The sequence below is a fragment of the Molossus molossus genome, unplaced genomic scaffold (genome assembly GCF_014108415.1).
Source record: "Molossus molossus isolate mMolMol1 unplaced genomic scaffold, mMolMol1.p scaffold_m16_p_1, whole genome shotgun sequence".
NCBI lineage: Eukaryota > Metazoa > Chordata > Mammalia > Chiroptera > Molossidae > Molossus > Molossus molossus.
In genome coordinates this window covers 250969266-250987218 of record NW_023425344.1, presented here as the reverse complement: position 1 = coordinate 250987218, position 17953 = coordinate 250969266, and the positions used below count along the sequence as shown (strand labels likewise).

General features: G+C 48.7%; 1 protein-coding gene across 15 annotated transcripts in view; it reads right to left on the bottom strand.

Annotated features, from left to right (window-relative positions):
- Positions 1-17953, bottom strand: part of KLC1 (kinesin light chain 1) — a 62181-nt gene that overhangs the window by 17837 nt on the left and 26391 nt on the right. For 8 of the 15 annotated variants that reach the window (XM_036246831.1, XM_036246820.1, XM_036246841.1 and 5 more), the window contains 11 exons: positions 17181-17411; positions 13201-13279; positions 12490-12715; positions 10426-10513; positions 9770-9871; positions 7597-7770; positions 7369-7468; positions 4100-4149; positions 3944-4011; positions 2594-2702; positions 650-811 (listed from right to left, as the gene is read on the bottom strand). In XM_036246831.1, the coding sequence (XP_036102724.1) occupies positions 650-811; positions 2594-2702; positions 3944-4011; positions 4100-4149; positions 7369-7468; positions 7597-7770; positions 9770-9871; positions 10426-10513; positions 12490-12715; positions 13201-13279; positions 17181-17411 (1389 nt within the window). The remainder of the gene's footprint in view (positions 1-649; positions 812-2593; positions 2703-3943; positions 4012-4099; positions 4150-7368; positions 7469-7596; positions 7771-9769; positions 9872-10425; positions 10514-12489; positions 12716-13200; positions 13280-17180; positions 17412-17953) is intronic. The other 7 variants (XM_036246926.1, XM_036246866.1, XM_036246850.1 and 4 more) reach the window with 2 other exon arrangements.

Genomic DNA, 17953 nt, shown 5'->3' with positions numbered 1-17953 from the left:
GAATTTCCACGAAAACCACATAGTAAGGCCCAGAGTTGAGCCTGGCCAGCAGCTGACATTCTCAAAGACAGGCATGTGTTCTGGACCGAAAACCTGTGGCAGGTAGTTGTGAAGAGCACTGGACCCAACCCCTCCATGGAGGAGGATGCTCAGGACTGAGGTGGATCACAGGCACAGCCACCAAGAGTCCCTGCTCCGGACCTGCTCCTTTCCCAGACGAGTCTGTCTGAAACCTCAGCCCATCTAAGGCATTTAGATTAATTCTAACAAAATCTACAGCAGCCTGGTCAGTGAAATTAGGAGCACGGGAGTTAGCAATGAAGTGGTAAGTTAAAAAAGCAAGTTAGTTATCTGCCACGCTATCATATGACTAAAGTAAAACCAGATTATGGATTATACTTTGAACAACCAGGACACTCAATCAGCATTTAAGTGCTCGAAGTTAAGCCAAATAGCTTTCATGGAGTCCCAGAGAAAGAAAATGACCCTTTCAAACAATTCACAGACTGCAGTATTAGCAGGAGATAAGAGCTTATAAAGTTTAGTTGGCACTGAATTTGAGGAAAGCGAGCGTCTAGAGGACAGGACTGCGGGAAGGCAGCCTGGAGGGGTGGCAGGCACCCGGAGCCGCGCTGCGCACTGTACTTACCCCACTCCACTCTACGCCCATACTCACTTCCTCCCCTCCGTCAGGGCCACTCTCGTACTTGACCGTGTCCACAGTCAGGCTCTCCCGGCTCCGGCGCTTCTCCGAGCTCTCGGGGTCGCTCAGCACTTCAGCCACTCTCTGTTTGTGAACATTGTCAAGACCCTGCGAGTCAGGCAGGGGGAGGGTTTCACCCATTAGCACTTAAATTTATTAGAGATTTACAAGATAGTAAACGTCACTAGAAAAAAAACAGAAGTTCTTAAACACTGGAGGGAGATGAAAGCACACTAGAGACACGTGCCTCTCGCCGTCATCAGTTCACTTCCAGCCTCATCAAGCGACACTGACCCCGGTGGGGGCTGCCCCTCAGCACCCAGCAGAAAGTGTTCTGAGGCGCATGCTGGGAACGCTCCCGGGGTGGGGCAGGTGGACACAAGCCCAAGCACAACGAAGTGATCCTGATGGGATCCGGGTTCTCAGGTTCGTTTGGAAAGTTTCATGGTGAGGTCCTGGGGAAGTGCCGTGTGCAATGCTTCAACGCTGCCTCCTGGTGTACCACACCTCCAAGGTGAGGCCATGGTGGGAAATTCATGGATCACTGTATTCTCAGCATACATCTAAGAAACCAGCCACTGATTACAGAAGGCACCATCTTGTTCCTTCAGACTTCACGCATGTCTGCAACACTAACTGCATTAAAACCCAACAGCAACTTCCCGTGCACGTCAGTGCCCAATGGCCAAGGTGCAACCTGCTGCATGTTCCATGTGGGGTTTCAACCCAGGCGGCACGTGTGACCCGTCACCCACAGGCTCAGCCCTGCTGAGCCCCAACAAGGCGGCACTCTGCTTTCTTGTTTTATCTCACACTGTCAACAAGTATCATTCTCCCGGTCTGAATTAGTCCATATTCTCCGCATGCGCCTGTTCTGCTGGAGAGCTCGCTGAGACGGCCCAGCAGTGCTGCAGCATCACTCCATGTCCCTAAGCACGAGGGCTGCACGTGCCTGCAGGTGGAGCAAGCACCCGGCTCAGGCAGGCTTCCTTCAGGCCTGAGCTGCAGTGCTACTGGCCATGAGTTTGGTGTTAACGCATCACAAACGTGCTCAGTAAGGTGTCCTTGAACAGAACGCACACAGAACAAGGTTCTGGACCAGGCAGTCAGCTGATGACAGTTGAGCAGAGGCTCTCGGGAACCCAGCGAGGCTCTCCCCAGAGGGTCTGCTACTTCACGTTCACAGCGAGTCTACAGGATGGAACGGCCTGAATCACAAGGATCAGCGGTACCTGTCCCAAGTCCCTTGTTCAGTTCTGTTGGGCACACACCTAGGAGTGGAACTGCCAGAGTGTGGGGGCTGCCACTTCTGCTTAGTGAACCTCCAGACGTCTCCACGGTGGCTGCTCGGTGTCACAGCCCCACCACCTCTCTTCTTCCTGCCTCGTCTGTCACAGGTCTGTCACAGCCGTCCTGGTGGGTGTGAGGTCTCTCACGGTGGTGTCACATTGCACCCCAATGACAAGAGAGGCGGAGCATCTTCTGAGCATCTCGGAATTCACGCATCATCTCCAGGGAAATGTCCACTCAGGTCCTCTGCTCATTTTAACAGGTGGTCCCTCTGTCTTCATATATTCTGGACACTAGACCCTGATGAGACACGTGGTTTGCACACAACGGTGCCCATTCTGTGGGCGCCTCTTCGCTTTCTGGGCGGAACCCTTGAATGCGCACACAGTTCTAATTTTGGTGGACTGAACTGCTCGAGTTTTTCTTTTGCTGCTTGTGTTTTTGGTGTCGTTTACAATATTTAAACAAAACAATGTAATCTTATTTGTACAAACTAAAATATTAAAGATTTTCTAAGTCAGGTTTTCAACAAGTCGCATAAAGAGGATCACTGAACTCCAAGTTTTAATGGACGTTAGAAACAGAAGGGGTTTGACTCACCTGTTTACGTGACCTCATGGCTGCTTCTTCCAGTGTTTCTGCAGCTTCAAACTTGCCTTGACGTCTGTAAAGTGCCCCAAGGTTTTTTAAGGTGGTTGTGACAGTCGGACTGTAAGAAAGCACAGGACATGCAGACCCTCAAGTGTGCTCCAGAGCAGCCACTGACCACAGCATGGCATGTGAAGACTAGGAGTTTGTCTGGGTTAAGACTCGGATTTCTACGGCACTGTTTTCCAATGTAAAATTATAAAAAGCTCTTCCATCTCAAGCACCCCCTGCCTCCCAGAGCTGTGTAGGGCAGCTGGGGCCGACCCCCTGCAGGTGGTGAGACCTGCCTTGAGCTCTTTCCAGGCTGCAGCGGCTCAGACCATGGGCCACCCTGTCAACAGAAATGTCCATGCGGGGCTGCCTGGTAACCAAGCTTCTCCTGGAGCAAGAGAGGATTCTGTGTCAGGCAGTCAAGAGGATGCAGAGGGGACACAGAGCGAACCTAAACCGCATCATCAACAGAACAACTGCTGTAGGTGACGGAAGGATACAGCACAGCAGGGACGTGTGCCCCGGCACCTGTGACCAGCAGTCTTACAGGAACTATCAACAAGGCTGTTCACTTTGGTACAGCTGGACTTTAGGAGACTTTCTTCCTACTAATGACAGGCACAGTGAGCGCAGAATAAAGGAGCTGCACTCTGTGTCTGAGTTACACCATGGTGGGATAAAGCATTCAACTCCAACATATTTGTAAGGGCCATGGGGAACCCAGACAAAGAGGCCAGAGACCTTTTCTGAACTAAATGACTGATAAACTGCATCTTAAAAGATGAATTAGCGTCCAGACAGGAAAGAGCAAGAAAGGTGTTCCAGTTGGGAGGAAACAGGGTCAGCGGGGCCTGGCGTGGGAAGTGCAGGCCCCGGCTCACAGGGCTGCTCATGGGGGCGCTCCCACTGCCCTCTGCAGACACAGAGGCCGAGGGCAGCGATGAAAGGGAGCTGCGGCTCAGATCTCGCCGAGGCACCCCTACACATGTATAAAATGCTGGCCTATCCGCTCTATGGCACCTTAGCCCATGTCCCTCATCAGCCATCTCCTTCTGCAGTTTGGTAGTTAGCCCTGGACAGAGCAGCATTAATGCACAGAGCCCATATTTTACCCACATTCTGGTTGGCTTTTGTGTATGTAAATCACCTCATTTACAAAGTTACGATTTTTCACTGGAATCCGGAAAAGCTTGACAGTGGAACTACGCCACCATGAGGAACTCTGTGCGTCCAGGGTCCCCTGCAAGCTGCCCTTTAAGGCACTAGAAGCACCGTCCACAGCTGTGTTATTTTCCAGGGAAACAGACATACCTGTCAACTTTGCAGGCTTTGTACCAGCCGCCATACTCTCCAAAAGATGGCCCATCCTTTTGCTTTCCCTGAATTATAACAAACAAGTGCAAATGAGTAATTCTCTGGAAAGCACTCTGTCCCACTTAGGAAACCCTCAGAAGAGAACGCTCTTACCTTGCATTCTTCTCTTTCTTCTGCATGCATCCAGATGGGTTTATTTTCATCTGGGGAAGGAAAATCAACACCCTATAAACATGATAGAGCCCAGAGATCACAAGGTTTCTGTTATTTTTCTAAGATCCTCCTTAAACGTGACTTCTCACACTTGGATGGTGACATTCCCATGGAGGACAGGGCCTGCAAGGACAGACCACAACAAGCACAAGGAGGTGGCCGCCTCCCGCAGCTTGGTGACAGAACACACAGAAGCAAATGTACCAGGCCTGGTAAGCAACTATCAACAACCGGACATGTGAGGATTGGCATCATGAAACTTTTTACTTTAATATATTTTTCCTTTATTGATTTTAGAGAGAGAGGAAGGGAGAGAGAGAAACATCGATGAGAGAGAACAACTGGCTGCCTCATGCACGTCCCCCACTGGGGATCAGTCCCACACCTGGGCATGTGCCCTGACCAAGAACCAAACTGGCGACCTCTCAGTGCATGGGTCGACACTCAACCACTGAGCCACACCAGCTGGGCATGAAACTTTTTTTAACACTAGAATCTGTACACAACACTCAGGAGCTTTAAAATTTAAGCAACCTAGCATTAAACAAAGTCTAACAAAAAGCAGTAAAATGTTGGCAGCAAGAGTAGAAGAGATACAAATCAATATTCCTTTAAAATCTCCTTAACATTTTTTTTTTTTTAATCCTCACCTGAGGACATTTTTCTGTTTTTGTTCAGGTAGAGTGGGAGGGGGAGAGAGGAAGAGAGAGAGAAACATCGATGTGAAAGGGACACATCGAGTGGCTGCCACCCACACAACCAACCAGGGCCGGGGACAAACTGCAACCGAGGTACGTGCCCTTAGCGGGAACCGAACCCGGGTCTCTCAGGACCGCAGGCCGACGCTCTAACCGCTGAGCCAAACCGGCCAGGGCAAAATCTCCTTAACTTTTGAGAACATTCACACTTACCACCCATCCAAGTCCCTAGACAGCTAACGTACCCACAGCAATGGAGGAAGTTCATGCAGACATGTTTCTGGCATGAGAATGCCTAGGCTACAGGCATGAAGGAGGATAAAAGTGCACACAACCACATGTGAAGCAGCTTCAATTCCACAGATCAATAGGTACAGGAAGAAGATACTAAGAACCTAAAAGGTGTACTAGGATGATGAAATTATGGCGAGTTCACGTTCTCATCTCTGCATGAATTTTTGAGGTTCCCACAAAAAAGCAGCTATTTGGGGCTCTGGGAGAAGGCCACACTCCCACCCAGTCCAACCACCAGTCAACTACCAGACCTTGGTAAGTCACTTAGCATGGGTGTCCTTGCTCCTAAAATGGGGCCATGTCTAACACACTTCACAGACTGTTAAGAAAATTAAATAAACCCTGGCAGGTTTGGCTCAGCGGTTAGAACATCGGCCTGCGGTCCGGAGAGACCCGGGTTCGGTTCCCGCTAAGGGCACATGCCTCGGTTGCAGTTTGTCCCCGGCCCTGGTTGGTCGTGCGGGTGGCAGCCACTCGATGTGTCCCTTTCACGTCGATGTTTCTCTCTCTCTCTCTCTTCCTCTCCCTCCCTCCCACTCTGTGCAAAAAATGAAAAAATGTCCTCGGGTGAGGATAAAAAAAAAAAAGAAAGAAAGAAAATTAAATAAGATTACACGTTTGAGCCCGCCCAGTATGGCTCAGTGGTCGAGCGTCAACCCAAGCACCAAGAGGTTGCCAGTTCGATTCCCGATCAAGACACATGCCCAGGTTGTGGGCCAAATCCCCAGTGGGGGGCATGCAGGAGGTGGCCAATCCATGTTTTGTCTCATCAATGTTTCTATCTCTTTCTCCCTCTCACTTCCTCTCTCTCTAAAATCAATAAAGAAAAAGAAAACTTTAAAAAATAAAATAAATAACTGGAGTTTTGTTTGCTTTAGTTTTGTCTGTTTCAGGAACAGAGGGCATCTCAATCCTGCCTCCTCCTCACCAGGGATGTGCGGCTGCCTCCACTCAACAGAACTCCAGAGCACTCAGCACTGATGGGACTGAAGGGCCCCTTTCCTTGCAATTAAAAAAACGTTTTAATGTAGGTGTACTAAACATAAACTAAGTGTAAGGGAGTTAAGCCCTGACAACCCATGATAACTACTGGCTCTGGAGAGCGGATGGCAGTCACACTCACCAAGAGAGTGCAGCCCAAGCCCCATTACCATACTCGTTCTGTGCGTCATCCTGACAAGCAGGTCGAGGGCGTCAGTGCAGGTGCCACGAGCAAGAGACAGTCCATGAGACTGAAGGTCGCGCACCAAGCATAGCAGGACACACTGACATCCCACCTACGGAATCAATGCCTTCTGTCCTCTCAACATCTGTATGAAGGATGAAACCAAGTACTGAAAACTGCTTTTAACTAAAACCCGGTTAACTGAGCCTCATGCTACCATTTCTGGCAGAAAGAGCAAGGAAATCCCAAGAAACACAGCTCCCGAGAACAGTCTGTGAAAGAGGCATTGGGAGACAGCCGGCCCTCCAGTCACATGGGGGCGAGCGCCCAGCACTGTAAACACCAGGGAGGGGAGCAGTTCTCCCGCCCCGCCCGAAACTGCAAAGGGGACCCGTTCTCAGAGTGATGATCCTGAGGCGTCACTATATATCCTGACAGGGAAAGAGATGGCTGCTGCACTTACTAACAGAGGAGAAAACTACTCCACTTTTGATTTTTCAAAAGTGGGTTCTAGAAACTCTAAAGAAGAAGAAAAAAAAAGATGAACCAAGCCCCACCCCTTTCCAGAAACATTCTAAGGATTCATGCACACTAGCAACAACTATCCTCTTTCCGAATGTCTATGTGACACCTAATAAAGGAAAAAAATAAACACCTTACATCACACAGTACTGTTTTACTGAGCAACTGAAACTCTATAAAACATGCGCTCCAAATCTGGGTACTAAGTGCCTACAACAACTCTTAGGTAAGAAATATGAGGGAGCCCTGGCCAGTTTGGCTCAGCGGTTACCGCTTCAGCCCACAGACCAGAGTCCCGGGTTCGGTTCCCGCTAAGGGCACGAATCTCAGTTGCAGTTTGTCCCCAGCCCTGGCTGGGGTCGTGTGGGTGGTGGCCAGTCGATGTGTCTCTCTCAGATCGATGTTTCTCTCTCTTTCTTCCTCCCTCTCTCCCTCCCGCTCTATCAGATGAATGCAAAAATGTCCTCAGGTGAGGATAAAAAAAAAAAAAATTAAAGAAAAAAAAAAAGAAACAGGAGCACATTACTTACCATCTACAGAACCAAACTCCCTTTCATGTGCACGAGTAAGAATCTCTTTGTACAGTGTTTCTGCTTGCTTGAATTTTCCTTGCTTCAGGTAGCAGGAGGCCTTAAAATAAAATAAAGTACTTAGTATTCTTCATATGCAAATGAAAGCATGCATTCCTCTCGACAGGTCAAACAGTGAGACCGTCCAGATCTCAAGGGAAGCAAGTCCACTTCCATCTGCCAACGTACCAGGTTATTTTTCGTTTTGGCCACATTGGGATCATCGGGCCCCAGTTTCGTCTGGTAGATCTCCAGGGCTCTCTGGTAGTAGTACTCTACTTCTTCATACTTGCCCTGGTTCTGGCACAGCAAGGCCAAGTTATTTAACTGCTTGGCCACGTCGGGGTGGTCTTTTCCCAAAACCTGAGAACAAAATATGGTGTTAGGAACACCCATTCCTTGTCTAACTACATCCATCCAATCCGACACACTACGTGAAGGGTCTTTCTAAGTAAAAACGTGAAGAGGCTTATAATACTTAAATGGCTCCCCATGCCCTGTAATAAAAAAAAAGAACCATCAGAATTTATTGAGCTCTTATTCTTGGGGGGGGGGGGGGGTGCTGATTTCTTTTACATGCTTTAACTTCTTTAATTCTCACAATGATCCTACATGGTGGGAACGTTGCTATGTACATTCTGAAGAGGAGAAAACTGGCTTTCAGAAAGGCAATGCTAATATTACTGCCAAGTTCTAGAAAAGCCCCAACTTAACCAGCCCCGTCCAACTCGTTCCTAAGCGCACAGCCTTCAAAGGTCCTCCACCCAACCACTTCCCCGCACACTTCCCACCCCACCTGGAGGGCCCTTCCACCATGCTGTCCCAGATGTCAACACTCCTCCCCCAACTGCTCACCCTTTAGGTCACTCTTCAGGCCCTCGGACAGGACTCCCTCTATCCACTTTAGGGGAGACCTCAGCCCAGCCCACCAATTAGCTCAGAAGCACATTACCTGGTTTTTCTCTTTCTTTACAAGTGTTACTACCTGAAACTACCTTGTTCATCTAGTTAGTCCCTTATTACTCAACTCTCACCCATTCCAATGCAAGCCCAAAAGTGCGATCCTGTCTTGCTCACCGATGCAGCCCCTGATGGGTAACACTGAACTGCTTCCCAGGCACCTTTCTCTCAACCCTATGCCTTCCCCAGGCACCCCCAGGAGGCATGCGACCTCCCCACCACTTCCTGCACTCCCTCTCTCTGCCTGGGACGCTGAGGTCAGTTACTGAAGACTCGGTTCAAACACTAACATTTGTGGAAACCATCCCAATGCCCCCAAGCCTGGACCCGGAGAAGCCCCCACCTCTCAACTCTCCCAGCTCCATCCTAGAAGCCAGGACACCCTGCATTCCCAAGTTCTGTCTGGTGGACTGTGCTCCAGGGAAGGGACTGGGTCTCTGACTTGTAAGTCACCAACTCCAACCAAGCAGGGGCCCCCAAGCCCTCAAAAAACATTTCCCAAGTGAGTGTGTGAAAGAGCAAATACATGTGAATGGACCTGGCAGACCATCCTACGAAGTTTGTGATGCTTCCTTCATTCCACACTTTTCTGTTCTCCCTCACTGTAACCCCAATCCCACAAAATCAGACCTTTTGATAAATAGGCAGATGGCAGCATGATAAAAGTTTACCTACGTGATGTGATAATGAGTTGCTTTTCATTTCCCCTTTCCCAAGTCCATGCCATACGGCTCAAAATTAAGTGATTAACCTCTCAGTATCACTAGTAAATAACTACATAAAATACCAAGTCAAAGCATTCCCCTTGGTCATCCACAGCACAGACTGACGCTGAGCACAGTCACACTGAGTGCTGCCAAAGTAACAAGTCACCTCTTCAATACCTAGCTAAACACACCACAGCAGCTGGCAGTTAACATCCACGACACTGACTGAATCTATTGCTGAGTCCATGTTTCGATCTGAAAGATTATTTCACTTTTAAAGCTTTATAAGCACATTTGGTGACTTGACGTTCTTACTGGCAGGCACGTGCCCGCTGTCAAGTGAACCCTGGTCCTGAGAAAGTCCTCCTTCAGCAGGCATCTCTAGGCCACTGCAGGCTGGAAGGGCACGACGCAGCCTCCATCCTGAGCACCCACCGGCACACCCCATCACACGGGCCCACTTGCTGTCCCCCTTGTGGAACAAGTTACATTAAGTAAATGGTCAGTGATGACCTAACACAGTGGTCACCTCCCACAAGGTAAAACTGAAGTGTTCAAAAAGCACCAAACTTGCACTTGAAGCCTACATGAGCCTATTAGCCAAGGATACCCCAATATATTTAAGAATAAACAAATAAAAGCACCAAGCAGCGTCTGCCTCTGAGAGCACGAGAGGCTCGGCACCGGTACTGCACCTTTTCTCGGATCTCCAGAGCTCTTTTACACAGCGGCTCCGCCTCCTTGTACTTCCCTCTCTTGCCGTAAAGCACCGCGAGGTTGTTGAGAGTTGCTGCCACCTGCAACACAGGGAACCACGCAGAGGGTGAGCACGACAGCCAGGCGCTGGGCTGGTCAGGGATGGTGAGTTTCATCAAAAGCAAGAGAGCAATTCACCGGAACATAGATCAAACAGCAACATTGCAGGAGCTAGAATTACACAAATCAACATCAGCAGGATCTTGATTTTTTAAATATATCTCACTGGGAACCACACGGCCAACCAAAACAGGCCTGTATGCAAATATGACAAGATTTTAATAAAGACAACGTAAGTTCTTTACAAGAAAATTTTCAGAAGTACATGCGATTCAATTTAGGATCAAGAACTACAGCACGTGCTCCATTGGATGGAGGAGAGTCGAGTGCGTGCACACTGGCATGTGCTCGAGTCAGCCACCAGCATGAGGCTGACCACCAGGAGGAAGCAAGGAGGACCCTACCTGTGCCAGCTAGTGGATAGGCAGCTCTCTTAAACCTTCCCTGTTGAGTTTAATAGCAAAATAAGTTGGGTACAAAACATATGAAGGAGAATAAAATATATAAAAAGAATGGAAGAATCAGATATACACACCGCGGGATGATCTCTGCCCAAAGTCTTCTCCCGGATGGCCAAGGCATCATTCAGCAGATTGGCCGCATCTTTGTACTTATTCTGGTCTCTGAAATGAAGCACACCAGGCTATTCTGCCTGCCAAGTGTACCAGATATTACATCCCCACAGTCCTTCCCTGGCCCTGTGAGCAGGTACTACCACTACCACCATCTGCGATACGATGAAACTGAGGCTCAGGAAAGCTAAGGCTCTGGACAACATCCTCGGTCCCGTGGCCATTTAGCAGAGATGGAAACTGAATTCCCCTTGAGAACAGGAGTTACGTCTTCATCCTCAGGGCCTCACAGGAACCAGCCCAAAGTCTGATACAGTCAAACCTCATTCTCTGATGCCTCCCATCTCGAACAATTCGGTTCTCAACCAAGTTGTTCATGGAAAAAATGTCTCGATTATTGAATAAAACTTCACTTCTCGTCCTGACAACCATTTCATGCTGATACATCACCACCACAAAAAGCATCTCTCAGGCCAAAGGACAGAATGCGGGAGTATGACTCAGTTTACTACTAAATCTCCACTATTAACATCTCAGGAAATTGTGCTGTGAATATTTTTGTGTTTTTTCCTTTTGTGGCTAGCAAAATGGATTAGCACAATTTTAAAACATGAAGAGGCCATCAAGGATGCTGATGTTGCTAAGGGTGTGAAAGTGCTCATGAAACAGAAACCATGATCACAGGCAACTAAAGAGGTAGAAAAATTGGTGTTCATTTGGATAAATGAAAAGCAGACAGGCCCTGGCCGGTTTGGCTCAGCAGATAGTGTGTTGGCCCGAGGACCAAAGAGTCAAGGGTTCGATTCCAGCTAAGGGCACATACCTCAGTTGTGGTTCGTCTCCAGCCCCAGCTGAGGTCGTGCAGGTGGCAACCAACCTGTGTCTCTCTCACATGGATGTGTCTCTCTCCCCCTCCCACTCTGTCTTAAGATAAATGTAAAAATATCCTTGGGTGAAGATTAAAAAAAAAAGCAGACAGCATTTCGGAGGCAATGACATGTGAAAAAGTGAAGATGCTGCTTGCTGACCTCCTGAAAGACTCTGGAACAAGGGCTGAAGGTGACTCGTTTAAGACTGTAGGGGTTGGTTCAGCATATTTGAGAAAAGAAGTGTTTATACATTGGACTACGTACATTAGACGTGTCCTGTATATAAGAAAGGTTAAAACGGAATCATTTGGGGTCTGGAAAGGATTAATTCAGTTTACATTATTTCCAGTGGGAAAAAAATGATTCTGTTTTTTAACAAATCACTTCTCAAACACCCTTCCAGAACAAATTAAGTTTGAGAACTGAGGTTCCACTGTCTGTACTTGGGTCTCAAAACCAGTGAAGAACAGTGAGGCAGGGTAACTGACAGCCCCATGACCGGAACGGCCACAGCACCCCGTACTGCTGTCAGTGACTTCCCCTCAGGTCCTCCTTCATCTGATCTGCTCTACTTCAGGGTAGTTCAGCCAAAACACAAGAGCGGACAAAAGACTCCAATGCCACAGAGCAAACTAATTCAATTCAACATGTTCGCCAAGGGCACCTATGTTAGAAAACAGGCTGGAATGATGCCCAAAGACAACCTGATCCTCAACGTCAAGGAGTCGATGTTCCGGGAGAAGAGAGAACAGAGCTCCAACAACCCCGATGCACCAGCACCCTGAGAGGCAGGACAGAGGATCGGGACAACAGGATCAAGTGGAACCTGGGTTCAGAAGGAGAGGGCGTTAACAGGCCCTAGCAAGGTGGGGAGGATACTGCAGGCATAGTGTGAAGGCTGTTCTGGAAGAAACCTAGGCAGTCTTGTGTGAAAACCGAGAATTTTGGTGTGGCTGTTCTAGAAGGAACGGGGTGCGTGTTCTACCATTGCACAGAGCTTGAGTCCTTTCAATTTAACCCCAAGCTGTTTGAGGAAAAAAAGAGAATGATAAGATTATAAAGTAGCTTATACAGGTTTATAGAAATGTATTTTAAGAGCAAGTTCACTAAAATATGGTCTCAAGATAAAAGTCAGAGGACAGAATGAAAACTACTAGCCTGTACACCAAGGCCAGGATGTTGAGCATGGTGGCCACGTCCGGGTGGTCGTGGCCGGAAGTCTTCTCCAGGTCCTCCAGGGCCTGCTTGCAGAGGGGCACGGCCACCTCGTAGCGCCCCTGCGAGGCGTACTGGATGACCAGGTTGTGCAGGGTACGCAGTCGAGCTGGGATCTCGTAGCCGCCCTGCTGGGCAGCCGCCGCGGCGCTGCTGTGCTGCTGCTGGACTACAGAGACAGTTCCACGTCACGGTTCGCAGAAATGACCAGACGGCATGATTTAAATTTTCTCCTCTAGCTTTGGTCCAGGTCAGCACATGGCCCCATGCCATGGAAACCTATCAGCACTCTCCGGGGATGACATATCCCCCCACCATGCACAGACACACCCACAGACACACACACTGCAGTAAGACTGCTCTTGGCACCAGAAAACCAGCCCTGCCTTTTTCACTGTGGAAAACAACTGAACAGTTGTGGGATCACAACTGAACTGCTTGTACATGGCCCTGTCCCTAGGGGCTGGTCTGTCACTACATCCCAACCAGAAAACTGTATGAAATTCTCTGGGAAACACATGGTCGAAGCATGCACGTGCTCCTGCAAGGCAGTCTGCGACTCAAAGGTGCCCACGAGGCACCAGTTACACCCCGTAAGCACAAGCCACCTTCCCTCTGTCTGCGTTCAGACATCTAACCACCGCCCCAACTTACTTCCTTGACCAGGGTCATCATCATCGTTTGGAAAAAGGTCATCCAGAGGTTCTTTGGTGGAATCGGTGTCTTTGTCCTCCTAGAAACCAACCCAGAACAACCTTAGTCACACAAGTGCTATAAAACTTTTGATATAAACTTTATTTTAATTAAAAAACCTTAGAAAAGATACCGATTTTTAAGATCAAATATAGGATTATCCATAATTCACCTGGGTTCTGAGGAGGTTCAGAACAGGAAAACTCTCACTTAAATTTTACTTGAAAACCAAATATATAAAAACAGTGCATCTCTGCAGGCCGCAGACCTGGAGGGCTGGATCTCCACCGCAGGCCCCCGAGCACGGGGCCACCTCCCAGCTCTAGAGTCTGAATCTGAAACTCAGTAGTGAGCACAGGTTAAACAGGGACCACACAGTGGGGAACAGATGGCATTGTGACCAGGTGAGCAAGAGCATCACCCAGGGACACAGTCATTTGCCACCTGAAAAGTACATAATGTCACTTCTATAACAGTCCTGTCTAACATGCATTAATGCAATATTCTCACAAAGAAACAGATGAACCCATTAAGTAACTGCCTGTATTCCTCAAAGATCTCAAGGCCATGAAAGACACTCTTTCTTCTTCTTTGGAAAGGACTTGCTCCAGATAGATGGAAGATGACTAAGGGGGTGTGATCTGGAGCTGGATCATGAAAGGGAGTGGAGGTGCTCTGAAGGACTGTGGGGCCATCAGCAGAGCAGAATGGGGATGGCGCAGTTGGTGAAGCACTGTGCCTGAGCTGCGTCTCCTGACTCTGACCCGGGCCCTGGACTTTTCAGAAGGATCTGTGCTAGAAGGCGTCCAGCACAGCAGCAGGGGAGTGTGGCCTGTGTGCCCCCTACAATACCAGGCTCAGAACAATCCCTCCCTCACACACCCTGAAAGAAGAGGCAGGGTTCTCACTGTCTCTCTTCTCCAAGCAAGACATTTGTTCAGAATAAAAAATTCTAGGCCTGATTCTACAAACCCAGGTTCCCCTGCTCAGCAGTCTCCAGTATCCAGGTGAACCACCAGCATCAACACCTCCAACCACTCTTATTCCCACAGCACCTACAGCAGTACAACTCCTACATCAAAACATTTCATTGCTCCTGACCTACAGATGAAAGGGAGAAGTACAAAAAGCCTAACAAAACAGGGTGCTAGGGTGCTATGAGCTATGCCACCCCCAAATCCTAGGCCGAATCCCTAACCCCCGTGTGATAGTATTTATTTTTTAATTTTTTCCTTTATTGATTTTATTTATTTATTTATTTATTCATTTATTTATTTATTTATTTTTATCCACACCCGAGGACATTTTTCCATTTTTTGTTCAGATAAAGCGGGAGGAAGAGAGAGGAAGAGAGAAAAAGAGAAACATCGACGTGAAGGGACACATCAAGTAGCTGCCACCCGCACGACCAACCAGGGCTGGGGACAAACTGCAACCGAGGCACGTGCCCTTAGCGGGAACCGAACCCGGGTCTCTCTGTACTGCAGGTCGACGCTCCAACTGCTGAGCCAAACCGGCCAGGGCCCTTTATTGTTTTTAGAGAGAAAGGAAGGGAGAGGGAGAGAGAGAGAAACACTGATGAGAGAGAACATTGATTGGCCACCTCCTGCATGCCCCCCCACTGGAGATCAGGCCCACAACCTGGGCATGTGTCCTGACCAGGAATCGAACAGGTGACATCCTGGTGCTTGGGTCAACACTCAAACACTGAGCCACACCAGCTGGACATGCATGATGGTATTTAAAAAACAAGGTCTGCCCTGGCCGGTTTGGCTCAGCGGTTAGAGCGCCGGCCTGCGGTCCGGAGAGACCCGGGTTCGGTTCCCGCTAAGGGCATGTACTTTGGTTGCAGTTTGTCCCCGGCCCTGGTTGGTCGTGCGGGTGGCAGCCACTCGATGTGTCCCTTCATGTCGATGTTTCTCTCTCTCTCCCCCTTCCTTTCTCTCCCTCCCACTCTATCTGTACAAGAAATGGAAAAGTGTCCTCGGGTGAGGATAAAAAAAAAAAAAAAAACAAAAACAAGGTCTTCGGAGATGATTAGGTTTAGATGAAGTCATGAAGATGAGGCCCTCATAATAAGATTAGTATCCTAATAAGAAGAGACACCAGAGAGTGTGTTCTCTCTCACCCTCAACCCACCATGTGAGGACCCAGCAAAAAGGTGGCCATCTGCAAGGCAGGAAGAAAATCCTTACCAGAAACCAACCACATTGGTGCCTGATCTTGGACTTCCAGCCTCCAGAACCGTGGAAGTGTCTGTTGTTCCACCACCCAGTGTGTAGTAGTTTGTTATGGCAGCCCAAGCTGACTAAGGCACAGAGTAGTATTGGTTTGCTTAGGATGAGGGTTCAGGCTGAAGTCACAAAAGTGGAACTCAACGGTTATAGATTGTGTAGTGAACATGCCCAGCACCAACTAGGTGTTTAAAAAATGTGAGCTTGCCCTGGCCAGTTTGGTTCAGCGGTTAGAGCGTCGGCCTGCGGTCCTGAGAGACCCGGGTTGGGTCCCTGCTAAGGGCGCGTACCTCGGTTGCAGTTTGTCCCCGGCCCTGGTCGGTCGTGCGGGTGGCAGCCACTCGATGTGTCCCTTTCACATCGATGTTTCTCTCTCTCTCTCTGTTCCTCTCTCTCCCTCCCACTCTACCTGAACAAAAAAATGGGAAAATGTCCTCGGGTGAGGATAAAAAAAAAAAGAAATGTAAGATGTCATATTAAGAGAAACTGGGTAAAGGATATATAGGAATTCTCTTTACTATCTTTTCAACTTTTCTGTGAATCTAAAATTTAAAAGGTTATTCTTTTTTAAAGTTTACTGAATCAGAAACAAATAGTGGATGAAAAATAATCAAGACTGGGATAAACATCCAAAGACAGCCAACAGAAAAAAGGGGAAACCAAGACCCTTGGGGAACCCTAACAGTCTAAGAACCACAAGGTAAGCTTGCAGGAGAGGCCCCGAGGGAGGCCAGGGCAAGGTATCAGGAGAACCAGGTGGTGTCCTGGGGCAGGGGAGGGTCTCACAGAGAAAGCCACAACCTGCAGCACCATTCGCTCGAGTCAGTCCTGACTCTGGATTATAGGCGCATGGGTCGGGTCATCATTGACCTGAAGGAAAGAGTTCCAGCAGCATGACGGGCATGGACACCAGACTGCAATGGGTCAGGACATTCAGACCTCCAGCTGGGGCAGACCTCATGGAAGGCAATGGTGCCTATCTGCCGTGAACTTTATAGTTAGACTATTTTTACATTTTCTGACCATTCTTCTAAGAAACACATATGAAAAGAATATAGCAAAGATAACTTCTATGGCCCTGGTTGGTGTGGCTCACCAAGGGGGTCTCAGGTTTGATTCCTGGTCAGGGCACATACTCAGGTTGTAGGTTTGATCCTGGCAGGGGCATATGCATGAGGCAAACAAATGATGTTTCTCTCTCTCCTCCCCCTTCCACTCCTTTTAATAATCAATGAAAAAAACTGATTTAAAAACAAAAAGAGAGCCCTGGCCGGTTTTGCTCAGTGGTTAGAGCATCAACCTGTGGTCCAGAGACCCAGGTTCAGTTCCCGCTAAGGGCATGTACCTCGGTTGCAGTTTGTCCCCGGCCCTGGTTGGGTTGTGAGGGTAGCAACTGCTCGATGTGTCCCTTTCACGTCGATGTTTCTCTCTCTCTCTCTCTCCCACTCCCATTCTATCTGAACAAAAAATGGAGGGATGTCCTCGGGTGAGAATAAAAAAGGAAAGGGAAAGGAAAAGAAAAATAAAATAAAAACAAAAAGAGAGAGAACTTCTATGACTTCCCCAGAGGCTCAGTCCCAGGACCATAACACCTTATCTTGCTAAATGTGATCACTAGAGGGGAGAGACGATTCTCGCAGCTGCGCTGAAGCCCCCTTCCGACATCCTGCAGGACTGTCAACAGTGCGCTCCCACAGAACCACTTACAGACGGAGAAATGTCGTCATCGTATTTTTTCAGCTGATTCATGAATTCCAGATGTTTCTTCTCCTCCTCCAGCTGGGCCACAGACTGCTCACTCTTCTGGAGCTTCTGCTGTGTGTTGGCCAGTTCGTCCCGCAGCCACTGGTTCTCCTGGCACAGACGGCGGACCTGCGCACGCAGCTTCTGCTTCTCTGACTCCACAGCATTCAGGTGGTTGGACAGAGCCATCATGACCTGCAGACAGATGGCCCAGCATGCAGCAGCTGTCCAGCAAACAGAGCCTCCCTCCATACAGGCATCGTACTTGTGGCTTACACCTGCAGGTGTGTTTCCCCGAAGCACACCTTGCAATTTACTCCTCATTCCACCCTCAGTCATAGACTACACACGGGACACAATAAAGAGTATCACCTGCCCTGGCTGGTTTGGCTCAGCGGTTAGAGTGTCAGCCCGCGGACCAATGAGTTGCGGGCTCAATTCCAGTCAAGGGCATGTGCCTCAGTTGTGGCTCGTCCCCGGCCCTGGTCGGGTCATGGGGGAGGCAACCAGTCAGTGTGTCCCTCTCACATCGATGTTTTTCTCTCTCCCTCCCTCCCACTCTGATGATAAATAAAAAATATCTTTGGGTGAGGATTTAAAAAAAAAAGAATATCACATGCCCAGAACATCTACGAAAACTAGACAGTTTTTCTGACTAAGTATCTCAAATGGACTAGCAGTGAATACACAGCCACTCTCCTGATAGAACTGTACACTCTGCTCCCATCCTGACAGCT